General features: G+C 42.3%; 1 protein-coding gene across 4 annotated transcripts in view; it reads left to right on the forward strand.

The window, feature by feature from the left end:
- The window catches only part of IFT43 (intraflagellar transport 43), a 97,976-nt gene that overhangs the window by 34,617 nt on the left and 35,900 nt on the right, over positions 1-27,459 (forward strand). For all 4 annotated transcript variants that reach the window (XM_055097308.2, XM_003824194.5, XM_034937886.3 and 1 more), the window contains one exon: positions 2,001-2,068. In XM_055097308.2, the coding sequence (XP_054953283.1) occupies positions 2,001-2,068 (68 nt within the window). The remainder of the gene's footprint in view (positions 1-2,000; positions 2,069-27,459) is intronic.

Consider the following 27,459-nt stretch of genomic DNA (forward strand, 5'->3'; position numbering starts at 1 on the left):
ATTATTGTTTTGAATTCTTTTTCATCCATTTCATGGATTTTATTTTCATTGGGATCTGTTACTGGAGAATTATAGTGTTCCTTTAAAGGTGTCATGTTTCCTTGCTTTTTCATGTTTCCTGTGTTCTTACATTGATACCTGTGTATCTGGTGTAATAGTTGCATCTTCCAGTCTTATGGATTGACTTCCATAGGAAAAGACTTCCCTATAGATGTATCTATAGTGTTGGTAGGGTGGGGTGCTTTGGCTTTGATTCTGGGTGGGTGCAGTGATGTAGTTTTTATATATCTTCAGCTGTAATCAGCATCAGTGGTTATCTATGGGTTCTTTAGTGGCTTAGGCTATAGTTGTTATTGGAGGCTGTGACAAGGCTTTATTGCAAATGGGGATACCAAGTGGGCTGGTCCTTAGGCACCAGTGATAGTGGTGGCAAGCTAGGTATGCTAGTCCCTGGGCCCCCCAGGTGGTGTACATGGGTTCTGGTGATGGTGGATCTGGGCAGGTCAGTCCTTAGGCCTCCAGTGCCTTGCTCAGGTGCCGGGGGTGGCAGTGGTGGGCCAGGTGAGCCAGTCCCCAGGTAGTGCATGTGGGTGGGTGGTGGCTGCAAGCTGGGTAGACTGGCCATCAGGCTTTTGGGAGACATACATGGACACTGGTGGCAGGCAGGGTAGGCCTATTCCCAGGCTCGCAGACTATGCATGGGTGGCAGACAGGGCAGAACGGTCCTTTAGACCCCAGAAAATGTGCACCAGTGGTGGTGGGCAGGGTGGATCCATCCTGTGCCCCTGGGTCATGTGTGTGCTGGCAGTGGTGGTGGTGGGTGGGGTCAGCCTATCCTCAGGCCCCTAGATGGCATACATGGGTGCTAGTGGTGGTGGGGGTTGGAGGCAAGTCAATCCCCAAGCCTCTTAGACACTGTACTCGGTCACTGGCAGCAGTGGCAGGGGTTGGTGTGGGCCTCTTGAGTAGATTTTTAATCCACCCACCAATTTAGTTTATGTCTTCTAAGCAAGTCTCTCTCTTATATCTTTATTTTATTACTTTTCGGTTTATAAAAAGCGGAAGAGGAAAGGAAAATTAAAATTGCCTATAATGGAGTCCCCTGTCAGTCATGTACATATAACTCATTAACACTAAATAGTATATGTTGATAATCATTTCAAAAAATGCATCAAAAGCATATACGTACTGTTTGGTTACATGTTTTTGAAACTTAAAATGTATCAAACTTTCTTATATCATTGGGTTTTGTTATAACATGGCTTTTTGTTATTTGCATAGTATTTTCATGTGTATTTTACCATTTACTTAATTCCTTATTGCTAGCAATTTTGGTTGTTTCTAGCTATTCACTACTCAAAAATAACATTATATTCCTCTCTGATTTTTCCCTTGGGATCAATTTCTGGGATTAGAATTGCTAGGTTAAAAAGTATGAGCATTTTTAAGGCTTTCAATAAACTTTACCAAATAGCCCTCCAGAAACATGGTGCCAATTTATGACTCACCGGGAGGGTATGAAGGAACCCAGATTTTCATAGTAAATTAGAAAGGTTACTGTATTTTTATTCAAAAGGTAGGCTGAATATTGATTGGTGTAGGTGACCTTACCCTCAGCCATTGTGGTGTTTAAACACAAATGTTGGTTGGGCGCAGTGGCTCACGCCTGTAATCCCAGCACTTTGGGAGGCCCAGGTGGGCGGATCACTTGAGGTCAGGAGTTTGAGACCAGCCTGGCCAACATGGTGAAACCCTGTCTCTACTAAAAATACAAAAATTAGCTGTGCGCGGTGGTGGGCGCCTATAATCCCAGCTACTCAGGAGGCTAAGGCAGGAGAATCGCTTGAACCCAGGAGGCGGAGGTTCCAGTGAGCTGAGGTCGCGCCACTGCACTCCAGCCTGGGTGACAGTGAGATTTCATCTCAAAAAATAGAAAATAAAAAATAAAATAAATGCAAATGTTGAGTGAATGTGTTCTTTTGACTTCTCTTTCCTTGTAGACTTCCTCTCCTAAATTACCTCGCTGCCGACAGGGAGGCTGGGCAGGTGATTCCGTGAAGGCTTCGAAGTGAGTACCAGCAGCTCATAAGAGTATGGGTGGGGGTGCACACGGTTGGGGGGACTTTGCTCCTGTGTTGTTTTATTTTTTACAATAGCTTTATTGAGAAAAAATTTATATACCATACAACTCACCCACTTAAAATGCACAATTTAATCATTCTTAATATATTCACAGAGTTGTGCAACCATTAACACAATCAATTTTACAACATTTTCATCACCTCCCCACCAAAAGAAACCCTGTATCTATTAGCAGCCACTTCCCATGTCCCCCCAACCTCTCTAGATCTAGGTGGTTACCAGTCAACTTTCTCTCTCTCTGATTTGCATATTCTGGACATTTTATGTAAATAGAATCTACATTATGTGGTCCTTTATGGCTGGCTTCTCTCACTTGTCATAATGTTTTCAAAGTTTATCCATGTTGTAGCATTCTGTGTTCTTCTTAATTTCCAAAACATAATGGAATTGCCTGTTGGTAACTGCTGATGAACTGTGCGGCATGTCCTCCCCTGACATATATCAGTCATCATTCATAAAGGGGAACAATACAGATGTCCCATCACCCTGCCTAGTTGGTATCTTGTGTTTACTGTAAGCTGGCATGAATATTTATACCATAACCATCTGACATTATCTCATCAGCCTCTCCAGAGCTCCTGGGAAGGCTGGGAAACCTGATGTCACAGTGCATGTGGCAGCACTTTATAAACTGCATAGGGTTCAGTGTGGGGCTGTAGATGGCAGATGCCATTCTCTCTGAGCTGGATGATGTTGGGTAAGGTGTTTACCATGGCTGAGCACCTGGATGGACACATTGATGATCCCTACAGGGTGATTCAAAGACTGAAGGAAATTACATACGTAACAGGAATGTTGCTGTTGTGTTTAGCCCTCCCAGCCTTTCCACAGCTTAGACTAGATGCTGATCCCTGTGGTTCCATATTGAGGGGCGGCAGAGTGTGGTGACAGCCGCAGGTACTGGAGCCAGCTGCCTGACTTTGAATCCTAACTGTGCCATTTATTATCTCAGAGACCCCAAGCAAGTAATTTAATATCTCTGGTCTCCATTTCTGTATCTCTACAATGGGGTTAAAAATAGTTCTTACTTGAAAGGATCATTGTGAGGATTACATGAATTCGTAGGTGTAAAATATTTAGAAGAGAGACGCATTTAGGAAGCACTTGTAGATGTTGGCTATTATCGTGATGATGATGACTGTTTCTTATCCCCATTCTGTCCTCATAGATAGGCTTTGACCATATTCTTCTCACAGGCATTCTGGCAGGTGGTGATGTTTGTGAGTTGCAGGAGCTTTGGGATCTTTATGGTGCCATAAATGCTTCATATGAAGGGTCGGTTTGGGAGAAGTAATTCCAGATCAAGAAAAGCAATGGTTATTTTGATTATGAAGAATCTTCTTTAATTGTGAACTACATTAAAGCCTTAAGCATAGGAATGTCAGCTTTCCAAAGCTGTAGTATCAGAAGTATTTTTTAAACCTTATGATGTTAAGAATTAGCCAGGGGTGTTCAAGAGAGAGAATACAGTCACAGATTCTTAGTTTCTGTTTCTGGTTGGGCCAGTAAAACCCCTTCTTCATTCCTCTTTTCTGCTTATCACTAGAGACAGAAACTAAAAACTACGGGTTCAGGCTGCTAAAAGCCTAAAATAAAACAAAGCAGAACAACAACAAAATAAGGCAAGTTGGACAAGTTTGAATTAGACATAATCAATGATTGATATCCCCTTGGATTTCTGCCAGCATCTGGGAATGCACATGACCTAGAACAGAAATCTCTGCGAGATCTTCGGCCATCCAGGATAAGCATCCACATCTCAGGGATGGTTTCAGAATTACCTTGTTTTAAATAAGGAGAAAGTATTCCTCAGACTTCTTCCTACGACATACTCTCTCGCATTTCTTCCATGCTTAAACTGGCAGAATTTTCATGCTAAGGTGTGGTAATTAAGTCATCTCTTGTTCTACTTACAGGAAGCAACGTCACAGTAAGATTAAAACCATGGGTATCTGATTCAGACATACCAGGGTTTGAATTCAGATTTCAGCATTTAACTGGCTATGTAAACCTGGGGAAGTTACTTAACCCTGTAAAGTGGCAATAATAATGCCTATTGCAAAGAATTGTTCTGAGTCTTGAACACATAGGAAGAGTACTCAGCATAAAGCTAGTACATAGCTTGTTGCTGCAATTAAGTTATGAATAACAACAGTGTATAAGGAGTAAAGTAATAAGGCAGGTCTCTCTGAGTTTTATGGTTCTAAAACAAAGTGTTAGGTAACACGTGTCCTGTAAATGGCATCTATAGTAGGATGGTGCTGGCTGTCACCTTCAGCCACATTTGTTAGCCTCTGTAGCTGTCAGCACCTTCCAGATGCTTTAAACAGGCTTTGATTATAGTTAGTCTTTGTGATTCTTGAAGTTTGATTCATTGCTTAAATATAGTTATTCTAGGCCAGCCTGACAGAGAATATGATAAGACTGAGACATTTTGCTAGCCTTTACCTTTGGTCTCATTTTATGGATGAAATAAGTGGAGTCATAGATGCCTGTAAGTCAGAAGGAGCAAGTGCTTAATGTCTTTTATTTTAGTTCAGAGTCCAGTTCTAAAGACTGGATTACAAATCATTTCATTCCTTAATCTCTTGCACCAAGTCTTAGATGAAAGATAAAAAAATATATATACCAGTGGGATGGCCAGTGATCGAATTTAACTACTTAAGATATACACGGGAATAGTTTCTCAAAGAATAGTCATTATTCTAGTTTAGAATTTCCTTGAGCAGTTGTTGCCTTCAAAATGGCATATCTTGAAAGATCTCTATGAGGAGAACTACAAAACACTTTTCAAAGAAGTCAGAGATGATACAAACAAATGGAGGAATAGTCCATTTTCATGGACTCAATATTGAGTCCATTCATGAAGACTCAATATTGTTAAAATGACCATACAGGCAAAAGCAACTTATAGATTCAATGCTATTTCTATTAAACTACCATTGACATTCTTCACAGAACTAGAAAAAACTATTTTAAAATTTATATGGAACAAAAAAGTGCCCAAATAGCCAAGGCAATCCTAAGCAAACTAAAACAAAAACAAAAAAACCTGGAGTCATCACACTACCCAACTTCAAACTATACTACAGGGCTACAGTAACCAAAACGGCATGGTACTGGTACAAAAAGAGACACATAGACCAATAGAACAGAATAGAGAACCCAGAAATAAGACCATATACCTGCAACTATCTTCAAACCTGACAAAAACAAGCAATGGGGGAAGGATTCCTTATTCAATAAATGGTGTTGAGATAACTGGCTAGTCATATGCAGAAGATTGAAACTGGACCCTTTCTTTGCACTATGTACAAAAATTAACTCAATATGGATAAAAGACTTAAATGTAAAACCCAAAAATATAAAAACTCTGGAAGACAACCTAGGCAATACCATTCTGGACATAGGATTGGGCAAAGATTTCATGATGAAGACACCAAAAGCAATCGTAACAAAAGCAAAAATTGACAAATGGGATCTAATTAAAGTAAAGCACTTCTGCACAGCAAAGGAAACTGTCAACAGAGTGAGCAGACAACCTAGAGAATGGGAGAAAACTTTTGCAAACTATGCATCTGACAAAAGTGTAGTATCTAGCATCTATAAAGAACTTAAATTTACAAGAAAAAAAATCCCATTAAAAAATGGGCAAAGGATAAACAAACACTTTGTAAAAGAAAGACATACATGCAGCCAACAAGCTCAACATCACTGATCATTAGAGAAATGCAAATCAAAACCACAATGAGATACCATCTTGCACCAGTCAGAATGGCAGTTATTAAAAAGTCAAAAAATATGGCCAGGTGTGGTGGCTCACGCCTGTAATCCCAGCACTTTGGGAGGCCAAGGTGGGTGAATCACCTGAGGTCGGGAGTTTGAGACCAGCCTGACCGACATGGAGAATCCCCATCTCTACTAAAAATACGAAATTAGTGGGGCATGGTGGCACATGTCTGTAATCCCAGCTACTCAGGAGACCGAGGCAGTAGAATTGCTTGAACCTGGGAGGCAGAGGTTGCAGTGAGCTGAGATTGTGCCATTGCACTCCAGCCTGGGCAACAAGAGTGAAACTCAAAAAAAAAAAAAGTCAAAAAATAACAGATGCTGGTGAGGTTGCGGAGAAAAAGGAACGATTATACAGTGTTAGCGTGAGTGTAAATTAGTTCAGTCATTGTGGAAGACAGTGTGGTGATTCTTCAAAGACCTAGAGACAGAAATACCATTTCACCCAGCAATCCCATTACTGGGTATATACCCAAAATAATATATCATTTTATTATGAAGATACATGTATGTGTATGTTCATTGCAGCACTATTTGCAATAGCAAAGACATGGAATCAACCTTAATGCTCATCAATGGTAGACTGGGTAAAGAAAATGTTGTACATATACACCATGGAATAGTATGTAGCCAAAAAAAAGAACAAGATCATGTCCTTTGCAGGAACATGGATGGAGCTGCAGGCCACTATCCTTAGCAAACTAATGTAGGAACAGAAAACCAAACACTGTATGTTCTCACTTGTAAGTGGAAGCTAAATGATGAGAACCCATGGACACATAGAGGAGAACAACACACATTGGGGCCTTTTGAAAGGTGGAGGGTGGGAGGTCGGAAAGGATCAGGAAAAATAACTATTGGGTACTAGGCTTAATGTCAGGGTGATGAAATAATTTGTACAACAAACCCCTGTGACACAAGTTTACCTGTATAACAAACCTGCACATGTACACCTGAACTTAAAAGTTAAAAAAAAACAAAATACCATTATTAAAAATATTTACTTCCAATTTTTTCCACCCTCTCCTCCCACTTTTTTCTCCCTCCCCCTTCCCCAACACCCCCCCCACACACACACTTTTTTTCCCAAACCTGAAAATAAGTTGTAGGTGTCATGACATTTCACCCCTAAATACTTTAGCATGCATCTCTCAAGATTAATGACATTCTCGGCCGGGCACAGTGGCTCACACCTGTAATCCCAGCACTTTGGGAGGCCGAGGCGGGTGGATCACGAGGTCAGGAGATCGAGACCATCCTGGCTAACACAGTGAAACCCCGTCTCTACTAAAAATGCAAAAAATTAGCTAGGTGTGGTGGCAGGTGCCTGTAGTCCCAGCTACTCGGGAGGCTGAGGCAGGAGAATGGTGTGAACCCGGGAAGCGGAGCTTGCAGTGAGCCGAGATTGTGCCACTGCGCTCCAGCCTGGGCAACAGAGTGAGACTGTCTCAAAAAAAAAAAAAAAAAGATTCATGACATTCTCTACAGTATCACAGTATCACTCAGTCACTCATACCTAAGACATTTCATAGTGGTTTAATAATATTTAATATATAGTTTATATTTGAATATTCCCCTTTGTTCCCCCAGATGTCTTTTATAACTCCAGGATCCAATCAGCTCAAATATTGTGTTTCGTAGTTGTCTTTTTAGTCTCTCTTGATGTAAACTAGTCCTCACCTTTCCCCATTCCCCACCAAGACATTGACTATTTTGAGGAATCCAGGCCAGTTGTGTTGTAGAATGTCTCACATTCTGGGTTTCTCTAACTGATTCTTCATGATAAGATTCAAGTTAAAGGTTGTTGACCAGAACAGGTGATCATGTGTCCTTAGCTTATCAAATTAGGAGGCATGTGACATCAGCTGATCCCTTGGTTGGCATTACAAAGTTTTATCACTTGGTCTAGGTGGTGACCACTAGATCTCTCCATTGCAAAGGTTCTTTTTTTCCTTCATAAATAATTAGTAATTGGGGTACCGCTTTGAATCCTGTTCACCCACAGTCTTTCACCTGGTTTTAGCGTCCATTAATGGATCCTTGCCTGAATCAGTTATTATATCAGGGATTGCAAAATTTTAACTCTCTAATTCTACCATTCTATATTAATTGCTTGGAGTTTTCCTATAAAGAAGAATTTACGCTCTCTCCTTTTTCTTTTTCTATTGCCTTCTGTCTTTAAAATCATGGACTCATGGATTTTAAAAAAATCTGTTTTATTTTAGATTCAGGAGATACATGCGCAGGTTTGTTACAGGGGTATGTTGCATGATGCTGAGGTTTGAGCTTCTATTGATCCTGTCACTCAGACAGTGAACACAGTACCCAATAGGAAGCTTTTCAGTCCTTGCCCGCAACCCCTTTTGGAGTCCCCATTGTCTGTTGTTCCCTCCTCTATGTCTATATGTGCCCAGGATTTAGCTCCTACTTATAAGTGAGACCTCTAATATTTGGTTTTCTGTTTCTGCATTTGTTTGCTTAGGATAATGACCTCCAGCTATATCCATATTGCTGCAAAGGATTTGATTTCATTCTTTTAAATGGTTGCATAGTATTCTATGGTATATATATATCACATTTTCTTTATCCAGTCCACCGTTGATGGACACCTAGTTTGATTCCATGTCTTTCCTCTTGTGAACAGTGCTACGATGAATATACGTTTGCAAGTGTCTTTTTGATAGAATGATTTATTTTCCTTTGGGTATGTATATACCACCCAGTGATGGGATTGCTGGGTCAAATGGTAGTTCTATTTTCAGTTCTTTGAGAAATCTCCAAACTGCTTTCCACAGTGGCTAAACTAATTTACATTCCCACCAACAGTGTGTAAGCATTCCTTTTTTTCAGAAGCCTCACCAACATCTGTTATTTTTTGACTTTTTAACAATAGCCATTCTGACAGGTGTGAGATGGTATCTCATTGTGGCTTCAATTTGCATTTCTCTGATAGTGATGTTAAGCATTTATTCATATGTTTGTTGGCTGCTTGTATGTCTTCTTTTGAGAAGTGTCTGTTCATGGCCTTTGCCCACTTTTTAATGGGGTTATTTTTTTCTTGTTGATTTGTTTAACTTCCTTATAGATTCTGGATATTAGTCCTTTGTCAGATGCATAGTTTGCAAAAATTTTCTCCCATTCTTAGGTTATTTGTTTACCCTGTTGATAGTTTCTCTTGCTGTGCAGAAGCTTGTTAATTTAATTAGATCCCACTTGTCAATTTTTCCTTTTGTCACAGTTGCTTTTGAGGACTTGGTTATAAATTCTTTGCCAAAGCTGACATCCAGAAGGATATTTCCTAGGCTTTCTTCTAGGATTTTTATAGTTCGAGATCTTACATTTAAGTCGTTGATCCATCTTGAGTTAATTTTTCTTATATAGTGATAGGAAGGGGTCCAGTTTCATTCTTTTACATATGGTTAGCTAGTTTTCCCAGCACCATTTATTGAATAGGATGTCCTTTCCCTGTTGCTTATTTTTGTTGACTTTGCCACAGATTGGTTGGTTGAAGGTATGCTGTTCTAGTTCTAGATTTTCTGTTCTATTCCATTGGCCTCTGTGCCTATTTTTGTACTTTTTTTATTTTTTATTTTATTTTATTTTATTTTATTTTATTTGAGACAGGATCTTTCTCTGTTGCCCAGGCTGGAGTGCAGTGGTGCAATCATAGTTCACTGTAACCCAGACTCCTGGGCTCAAGTGATTCTCCTGCTTCAGCCTCCCCAGTAGCTAGGACTGCAGGCATGCACCACAATGCCTGGCTAATTTTTTTAAATTCTTATTTTTGTAGAGCTGTGGTCTCACTGTGTTGCTGAGGCTGGTCTCAAACTCCTGGCAATCGTCCTACTTTGGCCTCCCCAAGTGCTGAGATTATAGCCATGAACTATTGCACCCAGCTGGACTCATGGATTTGTATTGTTCATTGTGTTATAATTCATTTCCATCATCACCGTTTTTTTTTCTATAATACTAATGATTATTAGTGCTCAGATTGTCCCATGTTTGGCCAGGGAGAACTTTGAGATGGCTCTTATGCTTTTGTGCTTTATTAGTATTAGAGTACATGCTTGCTTTTCAACGCAGCAAGATATTCCAGAATAAATTTGTATTTTCCATGTTTAGTCCAGGAGTCAGCTACTTCTCCAAGGACTCCTGGGTCCTTTTGGTGGAGAATAGTTATAGAATTCACGGTCTATATACACACTGCCCATTGCTATTGGATATCTTTGCTTCTAGGCTCTTTTAGTAGGTAGAACTAGGAAACATTTTTAAAAATACGCTCTATCCTGTAACACACATAAAGTAGTTTTACAGTTACTATACTAATGTCATTATCAAAAACAAACTTCCTAAGTAAAACTCAAGATTTCTTTGTGGTTCTTTTTGTCCTTAGAATATATCACACTAAGGTTCAGGATACTGTTTTCAGAAGTTATTTGAATTATTTCTCATACAGGTTAAGATATCAATTTAATACACAATTACATTCACTTGTTTCTGTCTGTGTTCAATTTTAAGGTTTTTAAAAATCCTTTTTATTCAATTTACTTTTGAATATGTAGAACATTTACACCAATCAATAGTTAAAATTGTATAGAAAGATATATTCAGTGATGTCTCACTCCCATCCTTATCATCCCCTCCACCTCATTCCCGTCCATCCCATATAGGTAGTTTCTTTATTAGTTTCTGGTTTATCTTTCCTATACTTCTTTTTGGAAAAGTAAACATATGTGTATATATATATAATTATATATACATACATAAAAATTATATAATTTATATAATATACATATATAAATTATATATGTATATATAAGTTTTTATATTTCTCCTCCTTTGTTTCTATATCCTAGGTGTCAGTGAACTATGGCCCACAGGCCAGCTGCCTATTTTTATAAAGTTTTATTGGAATACAGCCACACCCTTTCATTTTAAAAATTGAGATTGCTGATCCACGTGGAATTTATTTTGGTGTATGGTTTTACTTTTTTCTAAATGGCTATTGTCCCAGCACCACTTATTTAAAAATCCATCTTTCTCTAGTGATTTGAGAAGCCACCTTTATCGTATTCTAAATCTTTGTACTTACCCGAGTCTGCTTTTGGATGCATTATTCTGTGCCAGTGGTGTCTCTATTCCTAGGCTATTATGTAGCATGCTGTTTTACTTATAGACCATAACAATCATTTTTAGTGTTAAGCGAAAACAAGAAGGTGACGCAGAAATGCAGGTCTCATCTACTAATGTGAATCTTATGGAGGAGCTTTGTTTTCCTAAATTATTAGGGGATTTTAGTACTTGTCATATCTGGAATTTATTTTGAAATAAGAAAATAAGACAAATCCTGTCTGCTTCTTAGAGAACAAAAGATTATTACAAGTATTCATTCCTCAGTGAAAATATTAAAGATTTTTCCAGGTCAAATCCATTTCCTCTTGGAGAAAGAAGCTTTTCCTTGTCACCTGTTACTTTCTGAGGTATTCACTTGCTTGGCTTTTCAGTCTGTGGCCTGGTTCTGACCCCTCGAAATGTTGGAGTTCCCAGGGCTCTTCCTCTAACCTTCTCTCTTCTCTGTCAACACTCAATTTCTGCATGATCTCAACCCAGTCTCAGGTTTGACTATCGTCTACGCAGTGATGACTCCAGAATTTATGTTTATATTTCCAGCCCAGTTCTCCTCCTGGACAGCCATTTGCCTGCTTGATGTTTTCCACTGGAATATGCAACACAAACCTGACACATCCAAATTAGTCTTCTAATTTCAACCCCTTCTACCCCCTCCCCTAATCGTGCCTCCAAAGTCATCCCTAGATCTCGGTAAGTGGTGACTCTTATCTTCCTAATTGCTCAGATTGTAAACTTTGGAATTATCCTGGCCTCCTCTCTTTATATCACCCTATTCAGTCTGTCAGCAAACCCTGTTAGGTCTACTGTTGAAATACATCTGTTGTCTGAACTGCCAGCACCTGGCTGCAGCCACCATCATTTCTTGCACTGGCTTAAGTGAGAACTTCCTGACGAGGCTCCCTCTGTGTTATCTCTGCATAACCAGAGTGACTCTTTTAAAACATCAGTGCAAACCTTTTACTTGTATACTCAGAACCCTGCAGTAGCATGCCAACCAGTCAAAGTAAAACCCAAAGTCCTTACCATGGCTTACAAGGTCCTACCTTACCTCACTTTACATAAAGTAGCACCCCTCATCGCTCTGTGGTCCCCATTGCCTGCTTTATTTACTGCCACCTGACATATCCACATGCATGCATACATATTCTCTTTTTCTATCTGCTGCAATGTAAGCTCTATGAGAGGAGACACACTCTCTTATTTACATACCCCCAGTCTCCTGCACAGTGCCTAGTCCATAATAAGCACTCGGTGACTATTTATTGAACATATGAATGATCAGATCAGTATTTTTAAACGGTCACTTTACTTTCAGTGTGGAAGGTGGAGAGCTGAAAGGCTGGAAGACCTGTTGGGATAAGAGCCTAAACCAGGGCCATGTTGTGAGGATGGAAAGGAAAGATGATGTGGAGACATTTTGGAGGTAGAGTTAATAGAAATACCAGTGGTTGGATGTGCGGCAGAGGGAGGAGTTGAAGGTCACTGCAAGGAGCCCCACTTAGGTGTCTGGTTGGGTCATGGTGCTATAAGAGAGGGAAGGCAGGAGAGACCTGATTTAGGAGCTGATGGTGGGACATGTGGGTAATTTCCACAGCTCAAGAGTCTAAAAGTGAGGTCAAAAAAGAGATGCACTTTGAGTCATCTACAAAAGTAGGAGAAGACAAGGACAGATCCTTGGATTTGGCTGTTTGGAGGTTACAAGGGGCCTTTGAGAAAGTGGTTACAGTCATTTGCATTGGAGCCCAAGCCAGATTGCAGTAGACTGAAGAGGAAGCGGGACATGAGGAAGTGGCCAGTAATATAGGATACTATGAAAAAAGGAAAGGGATGGAACAGTATTTGGAAGAAGAGTCTAGAGTAAGAATCATGTCTGCAATATTCGAGGAAAGAGTAACTAGAAATGAAGTAGGGGGTTAACTGATGTAGCAGGATACTGGAGGGATAGGATAAGACCTTCCAGGAGAGATTGATTGACCTTGGACAGGAGGAAGTAGGGCGGATAGTTTTCCTCCAAAACAGACGGAGCTTGGAAAGGCTGGGTAAGTTATTGAGGAGGGTTGAGGGGAATGGGGACTTTAGAGAATTTCCTTTTGGTTTGGCTTCTTTTTTTTTCCATTTTTCAAAGTGGGAAGACAGACTGACTGTTGAGATTGTTGAGGCAAAGGAGAGTGGCATCTTGAAGTCAAGTAGAGCAGATTTAAAACAGAAAAAGAGGCTGATGAGGGGTAAGAGAGGCAACTTTCGAGCTTTGAGGACCTACCTCATTAAGGTTGGAAACATGAGCTCCTACCGTTTGCTGGATACTCTAGTGAGTACCAGAGTGGAAGATATACTTCCTGTCCCGCAAGAGCTCAAATTCTAATTTAGGAGACATTTTCATCCACAAAAATCAGGAATGGCAAAAGGAGCATATTGGCAGAAGGTGCACATAGTAAGTGAGGAACAAATGAATGAGTAACACTGGTGATGGGATATCAGAAGAGAGAGTAATCATTATGGTCAGGGAGTGTCTTATAGCGGAGATAGGAGTCAAGCTGGGTGAAGTTTGATGGTCAGAACAGGATCATGAAGAAGGCATTTTGGTTTAAGATCTGGTGTTGTGAGAGTGATAGTAACTTTATTGTCAGTCTAGTTACAGCAGAGAATTGACCCCGGAAAATAGCGTATTCACCTTAAATTCTTTTTGGGTGATAATAACAATGGCATTGTGCTAGATACTTGTCTTAATTTGGCTGCTATAACAAGTTACCGTATATGGGGAGGTTTAAACAACAAACCTTTATTTCTCATGATTCTGGAGGCTGGAAATCTGAGATCAGGGTGCCATTGTGGTTGGGTTCTTGGTGAGGACCATTTTCCTAGTTACGTCCTTAAGTGTCTTTTCTTGGTATGTGCATGTAAGGAGTGAGATTTTATGTCTCTTCCTTGTCCCCATCATGAGGGCTCCACCCTCATAATCTCATCTAAACCTAATCAGCTCTGAAAGTCCCACCTCCAACCACCGTCCCATTGGGAATTAGGATTTCAACATAAGAATTTTGGGGAGACACAAATATTCAGTCCGTGGCAGCACCTTATATGTGCGTTACACCAACTCTGTTGGGTAGATTCTGTTCAATAAGCTAGGTATCCCTGTGCAAAGAAGGTAGGAGGAAAGTGTCACCAGTGAGAAGTAGAAGGGCTGTTTATGAATCTGACTGAGGAGCTCATAGCTAAGGAATATGAGTTTCTGGGATACCTTGGCTTTATTTGCATAACACTGCCCAGGATAGAGAACAGAACATGTGTCAGCCACCTCACTGGCTAGATATGTTGGGTGCCAGGGCTCCATTGCTCATCCCTGAGCCACAGAAAGGGCCAAGTTCAGGAATTGCCTGGGGCCTGGGATCACTACCAGTCCCTTCCCCTTGGCGTCAGAGTCATAGCTATGCCAGAGATTCCATCTTGGAGCTGTCCTTAGCTCTGAAGTTGCCCGAGGTAGGACACTTATGGTGGGTCACTGACTTCGCCATGGGGAATAGAGCTGAAGAGAGAAAGCCAACTTGGTAAAGAGAGGAAGGAAAGGTAGTTTGATTAAGTTTTGTCTCAAAGTTTCTGTTTTTGGGTTTGTCCCTGCATTGATCTGCAAGGGAATGAGGCAAGTAATGGCCCCTCAGGGACTTTCAGGACTTTGCTCTCAATGTCAGCCGTCATTTTCAATCACCCTCTCCCTCCCAGCCATTAATTTTGGCCCAGGATCATGGGGACTTGTCCATCTATCACTCCTAATTGACACTAAATGATCTGTCAGTTTACTGATGAACGGCAGGAGTGGAATTGTCACAATATATTTTACTTTCTAACAACTCCTCCTGACAATTTTACCTTGTCCATCTCACTCTCCTCACATAAATATCCATTGGCTGCTCATTCCTTCTCATGGGCTGTTCTGGTGCCAGCCACTTCCACACCATCTGCACGCATCAAGGACATCAAGATGGCGGTAGAACTGCTGTGTGCTGGTCCCGAGGTTATCCCCCTTCCCTCCTCCTTCTCTCTTTCTCTCTCTCTCTTTTTTAATGGCATAGATGTTCCAAGAATACTAAAGGGCTTCTGTCCTCTCCCTTTATGTCATTGCCATACCAGAATCTTTTTGCTTCCCTTTAGCGGCAAGTAGTTGATTCCTATTAGGCTAAAAAGTGTGAAAAGCAAAAACTCATGGAGCCAGAGGGCTCCTAGATCTGTAAGCACAGTTGCAAACATACGTTCTGTCCTTTTAAACCGGCTCTGTTATAGGCTGTCCATCCCCATAGAAGTCAATTTCCCAGAAAGGTGTCACAGAGGGAAGGTTAGCTGGAGCTGCCCAGCTGGTGTGCCATGTGCTGCACCGTGGGTGCCAGTATGCCATGATGTGGGCACTCCCTGCCTGTGGGGTAGACCTAGCCAAGGCCCCTAGGCTGGTCACCTGTGGCCATGAGAAGTCTCATCTGTCCACCCATTTATGTGTTATTTTTAATTGCTTCATGTCTTGAAAAAGACAGGGAAGTACTATGTCAGACATATATAAGGGCACACAGTTATTTAGTCTCAAGAAGATATACCTATGGATGTGAACACGCTTTATCCTATATGAGGCCAAGGATGAGTAGAAAAGCTTGACGATATATAAATAATAAATAATGCAATTGATTCCCTTCCTCATACCTTTCCTGCTGCTGCTGGAGATCATTTTTATTAATTGATAAGGACTGTTTTTGTTTGTTAACCATCATGACATTAGGATGCATATCAAAATTAATAATTCCTTAATGTCATCTGATATCCAGGTCATATTGAGTTACTTCCATTGTCTCAAAAATGTGTTTTATAGGTGGATTGTAAACAGAACAAATCAAGATCCATATATTGTATTTAGCCATTTCCTTCCTTCCTTCCTTCCTTCTTTCTTTCCTTCCTTCCTTTTTTTCGTTTGTTTGTTCGTTCGTTTGTTCTTTTGTTCTTTCGTTCTTTCTTTCTTTCTTTTTTTTTTTTTTTTTGGTGGAGTCTCACTCTCTTGCCCAGCCTATAATGCAGTGGTGTGATCTCGGCTCACTGAGTCTCCGCCACCCAGGTTCAAGCAATTCTCCCACCTCAGCCTCCCAAGTAGCTGAAACTACAGGCGCACGCCACCACACCTGGCTAATTTTTGTATTTTTAGTAGAGACAAGGTTTTGCCATGCTGGCCAAGCTGGTCTTGAACTCCTGACCTCAGGTGATCCTCCTGTCTCGGCCTCCCAAAGTGCTGGGATTACAGGCGTGAGCCACCATGCCTGGCCTGGTTGTTATATTTCTATAGTCTCTCTTTTATTCTGCAACAATCACCACCCCCCTATATTTTCCCAATGCCATTGATCTTCTCTTCCTCCCTCCCTTCCTTCCTTCCCTCCCTCTGTCCCTCCCTCCCTCCTTCTTTTTTAGAAACAGGATCTTGCTCTGTTGCTCAGGCTAGAGTGCAGTGGCACGATCATAGCTCACTGCAACCTTGAACTCCTAGGCTCAAGTGATACTCCTGCCCCAGCCTCCCGATTAGCTAGGACAGGTGCACGCCACCATGCCTGGCTAAATGTTTAAAAATTTTTTGGAGAGACAAGGTCTTGCTGTGTTGCCTAGGTGGCCATGATGATTTCCTTTTTTAAAGAAACTTGTCCTGTAGAATTTCCCACATTCTGGATGTGGTCTGTTGCTTCCTAGTCATGGTGTTTAACTTGTTTCTCTGTCCCTCATATTCCCTGTTAAACTGATAGTTAGGTGTAGCTCTAACTGGGAGTTCCATTTAGGCCCAGTTTTGGCAGGAATACTTTGTAGGTGATGCCGTGTACATCCCACTGTATTGCCTTGAAGGCACAGGTATGAGAAGGCACAGGTGTCCGTCCGGTCATTCCACTTTCAGCCTGTGATTGACCAGTGGGGGCAGGGCTGTGTGAGTCTCCATTTTATAGCCCCCATCAGACTCCCCTCTCATGGTTGTAGCATCCATTGCTCATAGTTGCTAGAGCCATGATTTCATTCAAGGTTGTCAAGTGATGACTGTCTAACTTCCATTTATTAACAGAAATTCTTCTGTAATGAACTCTTACCAGCTACTTGGCTGCTTGAAATACATTTTATACTTGTAACCCTACCTTTTTCTCTTAGTATTTTTATTTTAAAAAATTTCAAACCTATAGAAAAGTTGCAGTATTAGTACAGCAAACACCCATGCACACTTTTACCTTGAACAACCAGTTGTTAATATTTGCCTAAATGTGGCTTTTCCCTCATTCTCTGTTTTTTTTTAAATTTTATTGAACTGATTAAGAGCTGCAGCTGCCTTTGCCTTTGCATTACTATTAATAGTAACAAGCAAGTAGTTACTATGCAAGAGATATTTGTCTATTTTGTTTGCATCTGGGTCTGTAGGGCTTGGAACACATAGGTGCTCCATACATATTTGATCAATGAGTAAATTTGGGGCATTTCTTACAGAGCTCTAATAATTGAAAAGGGTGTCCCTGGTAGGATGAGGCAGCTCTGATTTCCAGTAAAGTAAAAGGACTTAATCCTTGACCTTCAGATTTTCATTGGTAAACACAATTTTGCTCATTTGGTTTTCAAGAAACACAAAACAAAATTAGAAGTATTGAGAATTGATTTTTCCCTTGCTACCCTCAGCCGCAAAGAACCCGGAATCAGTATGGCATGACTGGAGTCCTGGGCAACGTGGGTTCTTAACTGTCAGTCAGGTACCAGAAATGAGTGTCCAATATTGGGTAAAATCAGATGGGGCTGTTGCATGTGAGATGGTTGAGAAGGGAAGGTCTTAGGGAGTTAATTGTGCTCCCATTTCCAGTGGCTGTGCCTAGAGTTTAGAGGCTATGTCTCTATTTCTGTGGTTTTTGGAGATGCTCGTGTGAACTCTCTGCTTGGATCTCTGTCTCAATTTCACCGTCATGCATTTTGCCCTGCATAGATGCTTTGCTTTCACGTGCCTTCCAAGATATGGTCAGTTTAGAAAGGATGGCTTTAGGACCATGTGACATCATATCTTTTTAATGTACATCTTAGATTTGTTTATTCTAGGTAGGCTCCCCAAAGTGTAATTTTTTGCTTTGCTCTCAGAGCCTGGACAGAAAGATGATAGAGGAAGAGCTAGATAAGTTTTTATTTTCATGAACTTAGAGAATCCACAGTTATTTTGAAAAATTGGGATTCAGTTGCATTGTTTATTATAGGAAATCATAGATGTTCAGCAAGATGAATAGCCCCCCAGACTGTGTACATCGAAATAACTAGGGAAAAATAATTATCCCCATTGAAGTAGGGAAAGTGTGAGATGTGTCACACTCATTCTATCTTTAGGCCTTTCTTATCTTCACACATTTGTATTATTTTGGTAGATTTCATTTGTTCTGGTAGCTGGCGGGTGGGGAGGAATGAGAATAATGGATGGGTCATGGTGGAACAGCTCATCTGTGGAGCCTGTTCCCTGTTAAACTGATAGTTAGACCTCGCTCTAACTGGTGGTCGCATTTGGGCCTGGTGTCCTTTCCTACTCAGCCCCTGAAATGTGTACAGTGAGGTGGGTACTTCCTGAAAGTCACTGTTCATGGGCACAGATGTAAAAGTAAGCATTTGTTCATTCTGTGGACCCTTGTCCAGCACAGGCACGCAGGTCTAATGTTAGACACAACCCCTTTTTGTAATGGTATGTTGCATTTTTTTTTTCTTTTTTTAGACAGGGTCTCATTCTGTTGCCCAGGTTGGAGGGTGGGGATGTGATCATAGTTCACTGTAATCTCAAACTCCTGAGCTCAAGCTGTCCTCCTGCCTCAGCCTCCTCAGTAGCTGGGACTACAGGTACTCCTGCGTAGTTGAGACTACAGGCGTGTGCCACCACACTCGCCACGTTTTTAAATTTTTTGTAGAGATGAAGTCTTGCTATGTCACTGAGGCTGGTTTTGAATTCCTGATCTCACGCAATCCTCCTGCGTTGGTCTCCCAAAAGTGCTGGGATTACAGGTGTGAGTCATTGTGCCTGGCCTGCCTTTTTGTGGAGTGAAGAGTCTTTGACCTTAAAGCTCAAATGTAACTAAGTTGAGAAAGGTGGATCATTTCAAGAGGGCTGGAAGAGAGAAAGGGAGTGGGATGTGGAGACAGTATACATTTTTAGATTTTAGTCTTTGTATAACATCGTGTCTTCTTTTGAGACATTAGAACTACTGGTGAATTTTATTTATTTATTTTTAAATAAAAAAGAAACATAGTATAGAATTAAAAAGATATGAAAGAGTGGGATATGAAACCTGAGTCTCTCTCTCCCTTCCTGACTTTCTCAGGCACCCAGTTTCCTCTCCTGGAGGCAACCACTTTTAACCAGTTTTCTTCGTGTTTCTCTCCAAAGGTACTCTATGCAGGTTAATATATTCTCCTCACCCACCTACAGACACAAATGGGAACATATGCATTCTGCACTTTTAAAAAAATCTCTAACAATATTTCTTGCTGATCTTTCTGAATCTCAGTACAGAGTAGAAGAGCTTCTTTTCTTTTTTACAAAAGGGTCTCACTCTGTCACCCAGGCTGGAGTGAGGTGGCGTGATCATGGTTCACTGCAGCCTTGACCTCCCAGCCTCAAGCAATCCTCCCATCTCAGCCTCTTGAGTAGCTGGGACTGCAGGTGTGTGTCACCACACCCAGCTAATTTTTTATTTTTTTGTGGAGACAGGGTCTCACTATGTTGCCCAGGCTGGTTTTGAACTCCTGGGCTCAAGCCAGTACTTTGGCCTCTCAAAGTACTGGGATTACAGGTGTGAGTCACTGTGCCTGGCTGAACAGCCTTATTTTTAAGGGCTACAGAGTACTCCAAAATTTCCTGTCTCAATAAAAGTAATGATAGGCAGGCAATACATGTGATATTTTCCCAGACTGAAAAAACCAGACTTCTATTGTGTATTCATGTGATAGCATAACATCACCCTTGGAAAGTATTGTGAAGGCTTTAGATATGGTACACATAGATCCCATAGGCTAGAGAAGAGGTATGAAGGTGCATCAGCCTTTTTCTCATTGAGGATTTGGGTGAGCACTTTCATGCACTTCTACTTGGGTTGATATAGTGACATTTGGTGCAGAGCAAGCAGAGATGTTCTAGGTTATGTTCATTGCAGTTTAAGGCCTCGGATGGCTAGTGACCAGTGTCACACAGCCCATTTACTTAGGCAAATGACTAAGCATGAAATCTCTGGACTCTTGCACTTCTGTTGAGTGCTTCCCATTCAAAGGGGACAGCAGTGTGTCCCCACAAGCCCTGCTGCAGCAGCATTTGGATACTTTGCTTCCCACTCTGAAAAGCGGAGCAGTCCTCCTGACAAGTGACCCCAGTCAGTTCTCTCCCTGGAGCAGAGGGGAGCACCCGATCCCCTAGGGAGGTGGCTGGAGAACAGGTGGGGACTCGAGATGAACTTGCTGCCTGTGCATGTGTGCCAGGGAAAGGACAGCTGAGACCCTGAGGCCACACACTGTACAATTGCTGTACCTCTAAGGGCCCAAGTCAGCAGAACTGTTTCCCAACTGCCTGTGGGCTGGCCTTGCAGGGAAGGCTGTCAAAAGATGGCCAAGTGCAGGCACAAACCTTACCTCCCTGAGAGCCTGCTCCCACCTTCCTCTCTGGCCTTCAGCTTTTCTTAAGTGAAGCTACCCTTGACCTTTGTTGTAATTAAAGCCAAGAGTGGTTCTAGAATGGGTTCTCAGGATGTCCTGTGAAGGCTTTGACTTTTGACCCTTTACAGTTCTAGTTTTGCAGAAATGAAAATGCTCTGGTGACTACAGCAGGTCAATTATTGGAGCCAAGAGTAGTATTGTAAAGTTGGAGGGTCTTAGAAGGTCAGGAAAGAAATGAGTGGCCCATGGAAGTGTCTCTTAAATGATAACAGCCAAAAGCACAGCCACCTATGGAATATTCCTTTGTTTTTCTGGACTGGTAGAAAGTGCAGGGCTTGCAAGAGTAGAAAGTTAGAGCCAGTCTCATCCAATGTCCTGTGAAATTGTAGTGTTTCTGTTAAGTGCTTGCCGGGGTCTTCTTGAACCCCTCCAGCTGGGGAACTTGGTAGAAACAGCCCCACTGATTCTGTTTTTTAATAAAGTCCTTTTTAGTTGTACAAGCAAACTGGTAGCTCTTTAATGACGTAAAAATTCAAACAAGACAGATAAAGCTAAATATGCCTAAAACTACTATTTACTCTGATCCTAGCCATCTCTCTAGAAGTAATTACTGGAATAGTTTGTTGGTATCTTTTACCCACTTCAATACGTGTATGTACAAAAGTCTGTGTTTTTTTTTATGTAAACAGATCACATTAAGTGCCTTCTGCATCTTACATTCTTTTTTATCTTTGCAGTAAGTACATCCTAGAGATGTTTTAGTACACGTAGATTTACTGCAGTTTTCTTACTGCTCCATGATAATCCCGTGGTATGGATGCACTATTCCCCTGTTGGTGGACATTTAGGTTCTTTCTTTCTATTTTTGCCATTATCTGTCCCCTGAGTTTTTTTAGACAGCTCTAGACTTTAGGAAATTTGCAGCTTCATCCTCAGAAACAGATTCTGGCTTCCACGAAAGTGCTGCAGAACCCATTTGTGGAGAGCCCACATGTCTTGTCCAGTCCTTGTGTTGTATGGATGAGGACACACACACACACACACACACACACACACACACACGTACACACATTATTTATTGTGACTTCTTTTGCTGACCACTGTGCTAAACACAGTTATCTTTTTCCTCAAAACAACCCTATGAAGTAGGTGCTGTTATTATCCCTGCTTGCAGATGAGGAAACTGAAGAGTAAAAAAAAAAAAAAAAGTTAAGTAACTTGCTCAGAGTCATACAGCTAGTGAGTAGCCAGCCAGAATTTGGACCCACGTAAGTCTGATCCTAGGGATCATGGTCTTATTCTCAGTGCTTTGCTGCCTTCTGTTTTTATGCCCCTTGACACCCGATACAGCATCTTTGCCCGTGGTAGAACCTCAGCAGATATTCCCTGAGGGCTCTTTTGACAAGAAACCAACATGTTCAGCTTGTGAGAATAATAGCAAGGAGTGCATGCATGACCTAAGCCCTTCCTAGCATCCTTTGGCCTCGCTCTCTGCAGAGTTGTGCTCCAGCCAGCTGCCTGACCCACCAGAAGAAGGTGAGTGCAGAGGATGCAGCCTGTGCTTAGGGGTACTGGCCAAGGCCCTGCCAGCCCTGCCATTAAAAGGCTTAATTAGGCTAGTCATTAAGTTCAATTATGCGTTGGAAATGATTGTCCCTTCTAACCCTGCAGTGCCCTCCAAGAACTGGATCCATTCCCAGGCAGCCCGCTCAGGAGCCAGGTTCTAGTTACAGGTGCACCTGTAAAACTGCTTCTGGTTTCGGGGCCTGTGATGCCATGGCAGACTAGGGCAGAGTAGCCCAGAGCGAGGCACTCCAAGTACATGTTAAATCGGGTTAGGTTTCTGCCTTTGAGGCCATTTCCTAAGTGCCACCTTCTCTTATTGGGCCACCTTTTCCCCAAGTGTCATTAGGAGTCAGGACATCTGCCTGTGCAGTGGGCACAGAGCAGAGCCCTGGGCTGGGATGAGAGGAAGAGAGGTGTGGTGTAGCAGCCCCATGCAGCCAGCTCAGTGCCCTTGGCCTCTGTCTCTTCAGCCTTACACACAAGGAGTCTCAAAGGCCCTCTCCAACTCCAAAAGGATGTGTGAACATCTGAAACATACTTTCTAGATGGCTTGCTTGAAACGAGTCCTTTTAGTTTCTGAGTTATTATATTACCTTGAAGCAAAACAGTTGACAAGCATTGAGGAAGGGCCGGGGCCAGGTGAGTAGAGGCATGAATGAACCACCACAGTGTTTAGGATGAGCACACCAGGCTTTGCAGAGGGGAGTAGAAGGGTAGGTGGGCAGGGTGGAGAAGAGCTCGTGTGCAGGGCCTGGAACTCCAGGCAGGCCCTCCTTTTTTAGGAAATAGGAGCCACTGCAGTGTTGACAGGTGCAGGACTGGTGGTGCAAGGTATCACGATTTTTTTTTTTTTTGAGACGGAGTCTCGCTCTGTCGCCCAGGCTGGAGTGCAGTGGTGCGATCTTGGCTCACTGCAGCCACTGCCTCCTGCACTTCTGAATGCCTTTTTGACATGGGACAACCTTGGGGTACTTGCAGATGTAAAAATAAATCTGTTTCTCCCAATGTAGAGTCCTCTTGGCACAATGTGGAAACTGTTTTCTCCTACTATACCCTCAGTGCTCCACCTCTGACACCAGATGTATAGAAGTTTTTCTCCATACCCTATAGCCAGTTCTGCAGTGGACACTAGCTGGCTGTTCTACAGTTTTACTCAATTCTGACGCTATCTGCCTGGAGTTAACATCAGATCTCACAGGTTCAGAGCTGAGTCCCACAAGACTGTCCCACATTTCCAGTGCCAGTTGCAAGCCCTGGGTTGTTTTACCTGTGCTTCTGAACCACTGGCTGTAAATCGAGTGTTCTTATGACCCCCTTTCCAGCTTGATTAATTTGCTAGAGTAGCTCACAACTCAGGGAAACAAACACTTTACTTACTATCACCAATTTATTACAAAGCATATGTTATTTCTCTTTTTTTTGTTTTTTTTTTTTTGAAACAGAGTCTTACTCAGTCGCCCAGGCTGGAATGCAGTGGTGCTATCTTGGCTCACTGTAACCTCCACCTTCCGCCCTATGTGCCTCAGCCTCTTGAGTAGCTGGGATTGCAGGCATGTACCACCACGCCCAGCTAATTGTTGTATTTTTAATAAAGACCCAGTTTCACTATGTTGACCAGGCTGGTCTCGAACTCCTGGCCTCAAGTGATCCGCCTGCCTCAGCCTCCCAAAGTGTCAGGATTACAGGCGTGAGCCACCATGCCAGGCCACAAAGCATATTTTAAAGGGTGCAAATGAAGAGCTACATAGGGCAAGGTTTGGAAGAGACCCAATTGTAGGAGCTTCTGTTCCCATGGAGTTGAAGTGTGCCACCCTCCCATCACCTGAATACTTTCTTGCTCTCCAGCCCAGAAACTCTCAGAACCTAGTCGTTTTGGGTGTTTATGGAAGCATCATTATGTATGCACAATTGATTAAATCATTGGTCATTGGTGATCAGATCAACCTTCAGCCCATCTCCTCTCCTGAGGTCAGGGAGTAGGTTCCCCTGGTACCAGCCTCCATCCTGAGACCATCCAGGAGTCCCCCCATTCATCTGTCTCCCATCAGTCATTCATTAGCATACAAAAAGACATAACACTTTGGAGATTCCAAGGGTTTTAGGAGCTATGTGCCAGGAAACCAAATATTTACAGTTGGCCTTTAGAACTGAGAAAGTCCACTTATAGGAGGATTTTCTTCTGCCTCCACCACCCCTGAGACAGCAAGGCCAACCGCTCCTCTTCCTCCTCCTCCTGATCCATTTCCACTTAATGAGTAGTAAATACATTTTTCTTCTTTCTGATTTTCCTCTAGCTTACTTTATTGTAATACAGTATATAGCACATATAACGTACAAAATATGTATTAATTGACTATGTTACTAGTGAGGTTTCCAGTCAACGGTAGGCTGTATGTGGTTAAGTTAAACTTCAACTGTATGGGGGGTCTGTGCCCCAACACCCACATTGTTCAAGGGTCATCTGTATTTGGATGAAGACTAAATATGTATTTCTTATTATAAATCACAATAACACACTCTTCTTAAGGGCTCACTCATCCTCATTCTTTATAGCAAGAATTCTCTTTTCAGGCTAGACAAAGTTGTGGAGAGGGTCTGCTCATCTTTTTCCCCTGGGTTTGCCACCTTTTTCTCTAGCAGATACTGGCAATGTGTCTCATTCGCATCCTTAGAATTCTTCTCCTCCTGCATCCATTTCAAATCATTGCTTTCTCTTCTGAAACCATATATGAAGGTTAACTATTTATAATTATGTGAAGTTGCTTTTTCCATAGGATTTGTATTCCTTCCTGACTAGAATGAGTTCTCATTTGAGATGTGCTATAGTAATTGGAGTTAAAAATCTGCGGTCAACAGAAAATCCCATTAACAGAAGCTTAAACAGAAAGGAGTTTGTCTCACAAAAGGAGAGGTCCAGGGCTTAGCAGCCCGGGGCTGTAGGCACCCCCAGAGCCAGGAGGGATGGAGCTCTTTCCCTTTCTGCCCCACCATCCTTAGCGTGTGGGCCTTTGTCACCATGCTCGTGCCTCCTGGTTGTGGGATGGCTGCTATACTGCCAAGCCTCACCTCTGTTTTCCAGGCAGAAGAAAGAGTGATGTGAAAGTGACGGTGAAGGGCTCTTTCTTAGCAAGAATTTGTTTTTTGGAGGTGAGGGAGAAGAATGTGCTGCATCTTTCTCACGGGTCTACCCCTCAGCCCCAGAGAGGCTAGGAAACAGATTTTTAGTTGGGCTCATTGTCACCCCAAACAAAACTGGTATTTGAATCAAGATGGGAGAGACGACTTTGGGTGGATGCCAAGCTATTTTCTGTGGTCTGACCCTATTGAGCTGAGTTTCAGAAGTCACTGGATGAGACTGCCCTACTATAAAGACCGTGTCATGTGATGTGGAGGGTTAGGTGTGTAGGTAGTGCAGAAACCATTTCACCTAATTCTAGAAGCTTCCCAGAGGTGGAGAATCCTTTAGAAAGATGTGAAAGCCAGAAAAAGTTGCTTTTTAGACAGGAATAAACAGAAGTGACTGAAATGAAGAAAGGGAACCAAGAGGCAGAAAAAGTAAAGCAGAAGATGGAAAAAAATGAGAGGGCTACCTGCTGAGAAATTGAGCGGTAAATTAATTGTGTTGTGGAAAGCAGTGGCCAGCTGGTGGGGAGGCTTTGTGAGCGGGACAAAATGTTTCTCATGTGGGGCTGGGGGTCTGTAGATGAGGTCAACAGGTCAGGTGGCGAGGGCAGGCTGCTGGACTTGCCAGTGAGGGTGGCCTGGACAGGTTCAGCAAGGGAGGCAGCAATATGTGCAAGCAGGGGAAGTGGTGGGTCCCCAGAAGCAAAAAGTATGTAGCCACTCCCCTGGGCACACCCAGCCAGCACCCATCTCAGGGTGGGGATCAGTTACAGGATTGAGGAGAAAGACGCCTCAAGCAAGGACAAGCAGCACAGGGAAGAGACTGGATGAGGACCACCATCACCACAATAATGATGGTGGTAGCAACAGCCACTGTTCACCGAGCACTTCCTGTGTGCCAAGTTCTATGCAAAATGCTTTGCCTGAATTAACTTACTTGATTCTTAGAACAACTTTGTGAAGTAGAATTTGATATTATCACCAGCTTGGCAGAGTTTAAAGTGACTTGCCCAAGAGCATGCAGCTAATGAATGATGAAACTTTGTTCTGAAGCCAGAACCTATGAAACTTTGTTCTGAACCTGTAGCCAATTCCTGCTGCTATAACAAAGTACCACAGTCTGGGTAGTTTATAAATAATGGAAATGTATGTCTCACAGTTCTGGAGTCTGGGAAGTCTGAGATCGAGGCACTAGCAGATTCAGTGTCTGGTGAGGGCTACTTTATACTTCCAAGACGCCTTGCTGCTATGGACTCACATGGCAGAAGGCAGAAGGGCAACAGGGACTAGCTACCCACCAGCCCTTCGATAAGGGACTAATCCCATCCCTGAGGGTGGAGTCCTCATGGCCTTGTCACCTCCTGAATACTGTTGCATTGGGGATTAAGTTTCAACATCAGTTTTGGAGGGGCCACATATATTCAAACCATAGCACCCTCTGAATCTGGAGCCCATACTCAGAACCACTGGCTTCAAGCTAGTTGTTTAAATTGGGGCCTGAGATTAGAGCTCAGCACGTATACCTTGGCTGGCCTGATTCTGAGTGATTGAGCCTGGGGTTCTTAGAGTCCTCTCTGACGTGGGGAATAGGAAGGTTGGTTTCTGAGTTCCCTCTGTTTGGAAGGTTTAGCAGGTCTATGTAGCTATCCTCTTTCCAGCTGCTTGGAGAGAAAGGAAATAAAGAAGTCATATTAAGCGGAAGAAAACAAATGGAAATGTTAAGAGCAGGTTAACTGTTTAGGAGAGGAGTATAAAGGGGAAGTAACATTTCTGTGTGCAATCGGGAAAGTTGTAGCAGGTCTGACAACAGCTAAGAAAAAGAGAAACAGAACAAGGAGGAAAATGCCTTATATTCTTAAGTAGGAAGAGAGTTTGGGTCAACTTTGTTTTGCCTAAAAGTAATTGAAAAAGGGAAGAGGCAGGACTGCCCGCCCGCCTGCCCGCCTGTCCGCCTGCCTTCCTCCCTCTGTTCCTTCCCTCCCTCCTTTTTTTTTTTTTTTTTGTCATTGCAGTTTCCAAACCTGCACACTACACTGTCTTGATTGAGATTTT

The sequence above is a fragment of the Pan paniscus genome, chromosome 15 (assembly GCF_029289425.2).
Source record: "Pan paniscus chromosome 15, NHGRI_mPanPan1-v2.0_pri, whole genome shotgun sequence".
Taxonomy (NCBI): domain Eukaryota; kingdom Metazoa; phylum Chordata; class Mammalia; order Primates; family Hominidae; genus Pan; species Pan paniscus.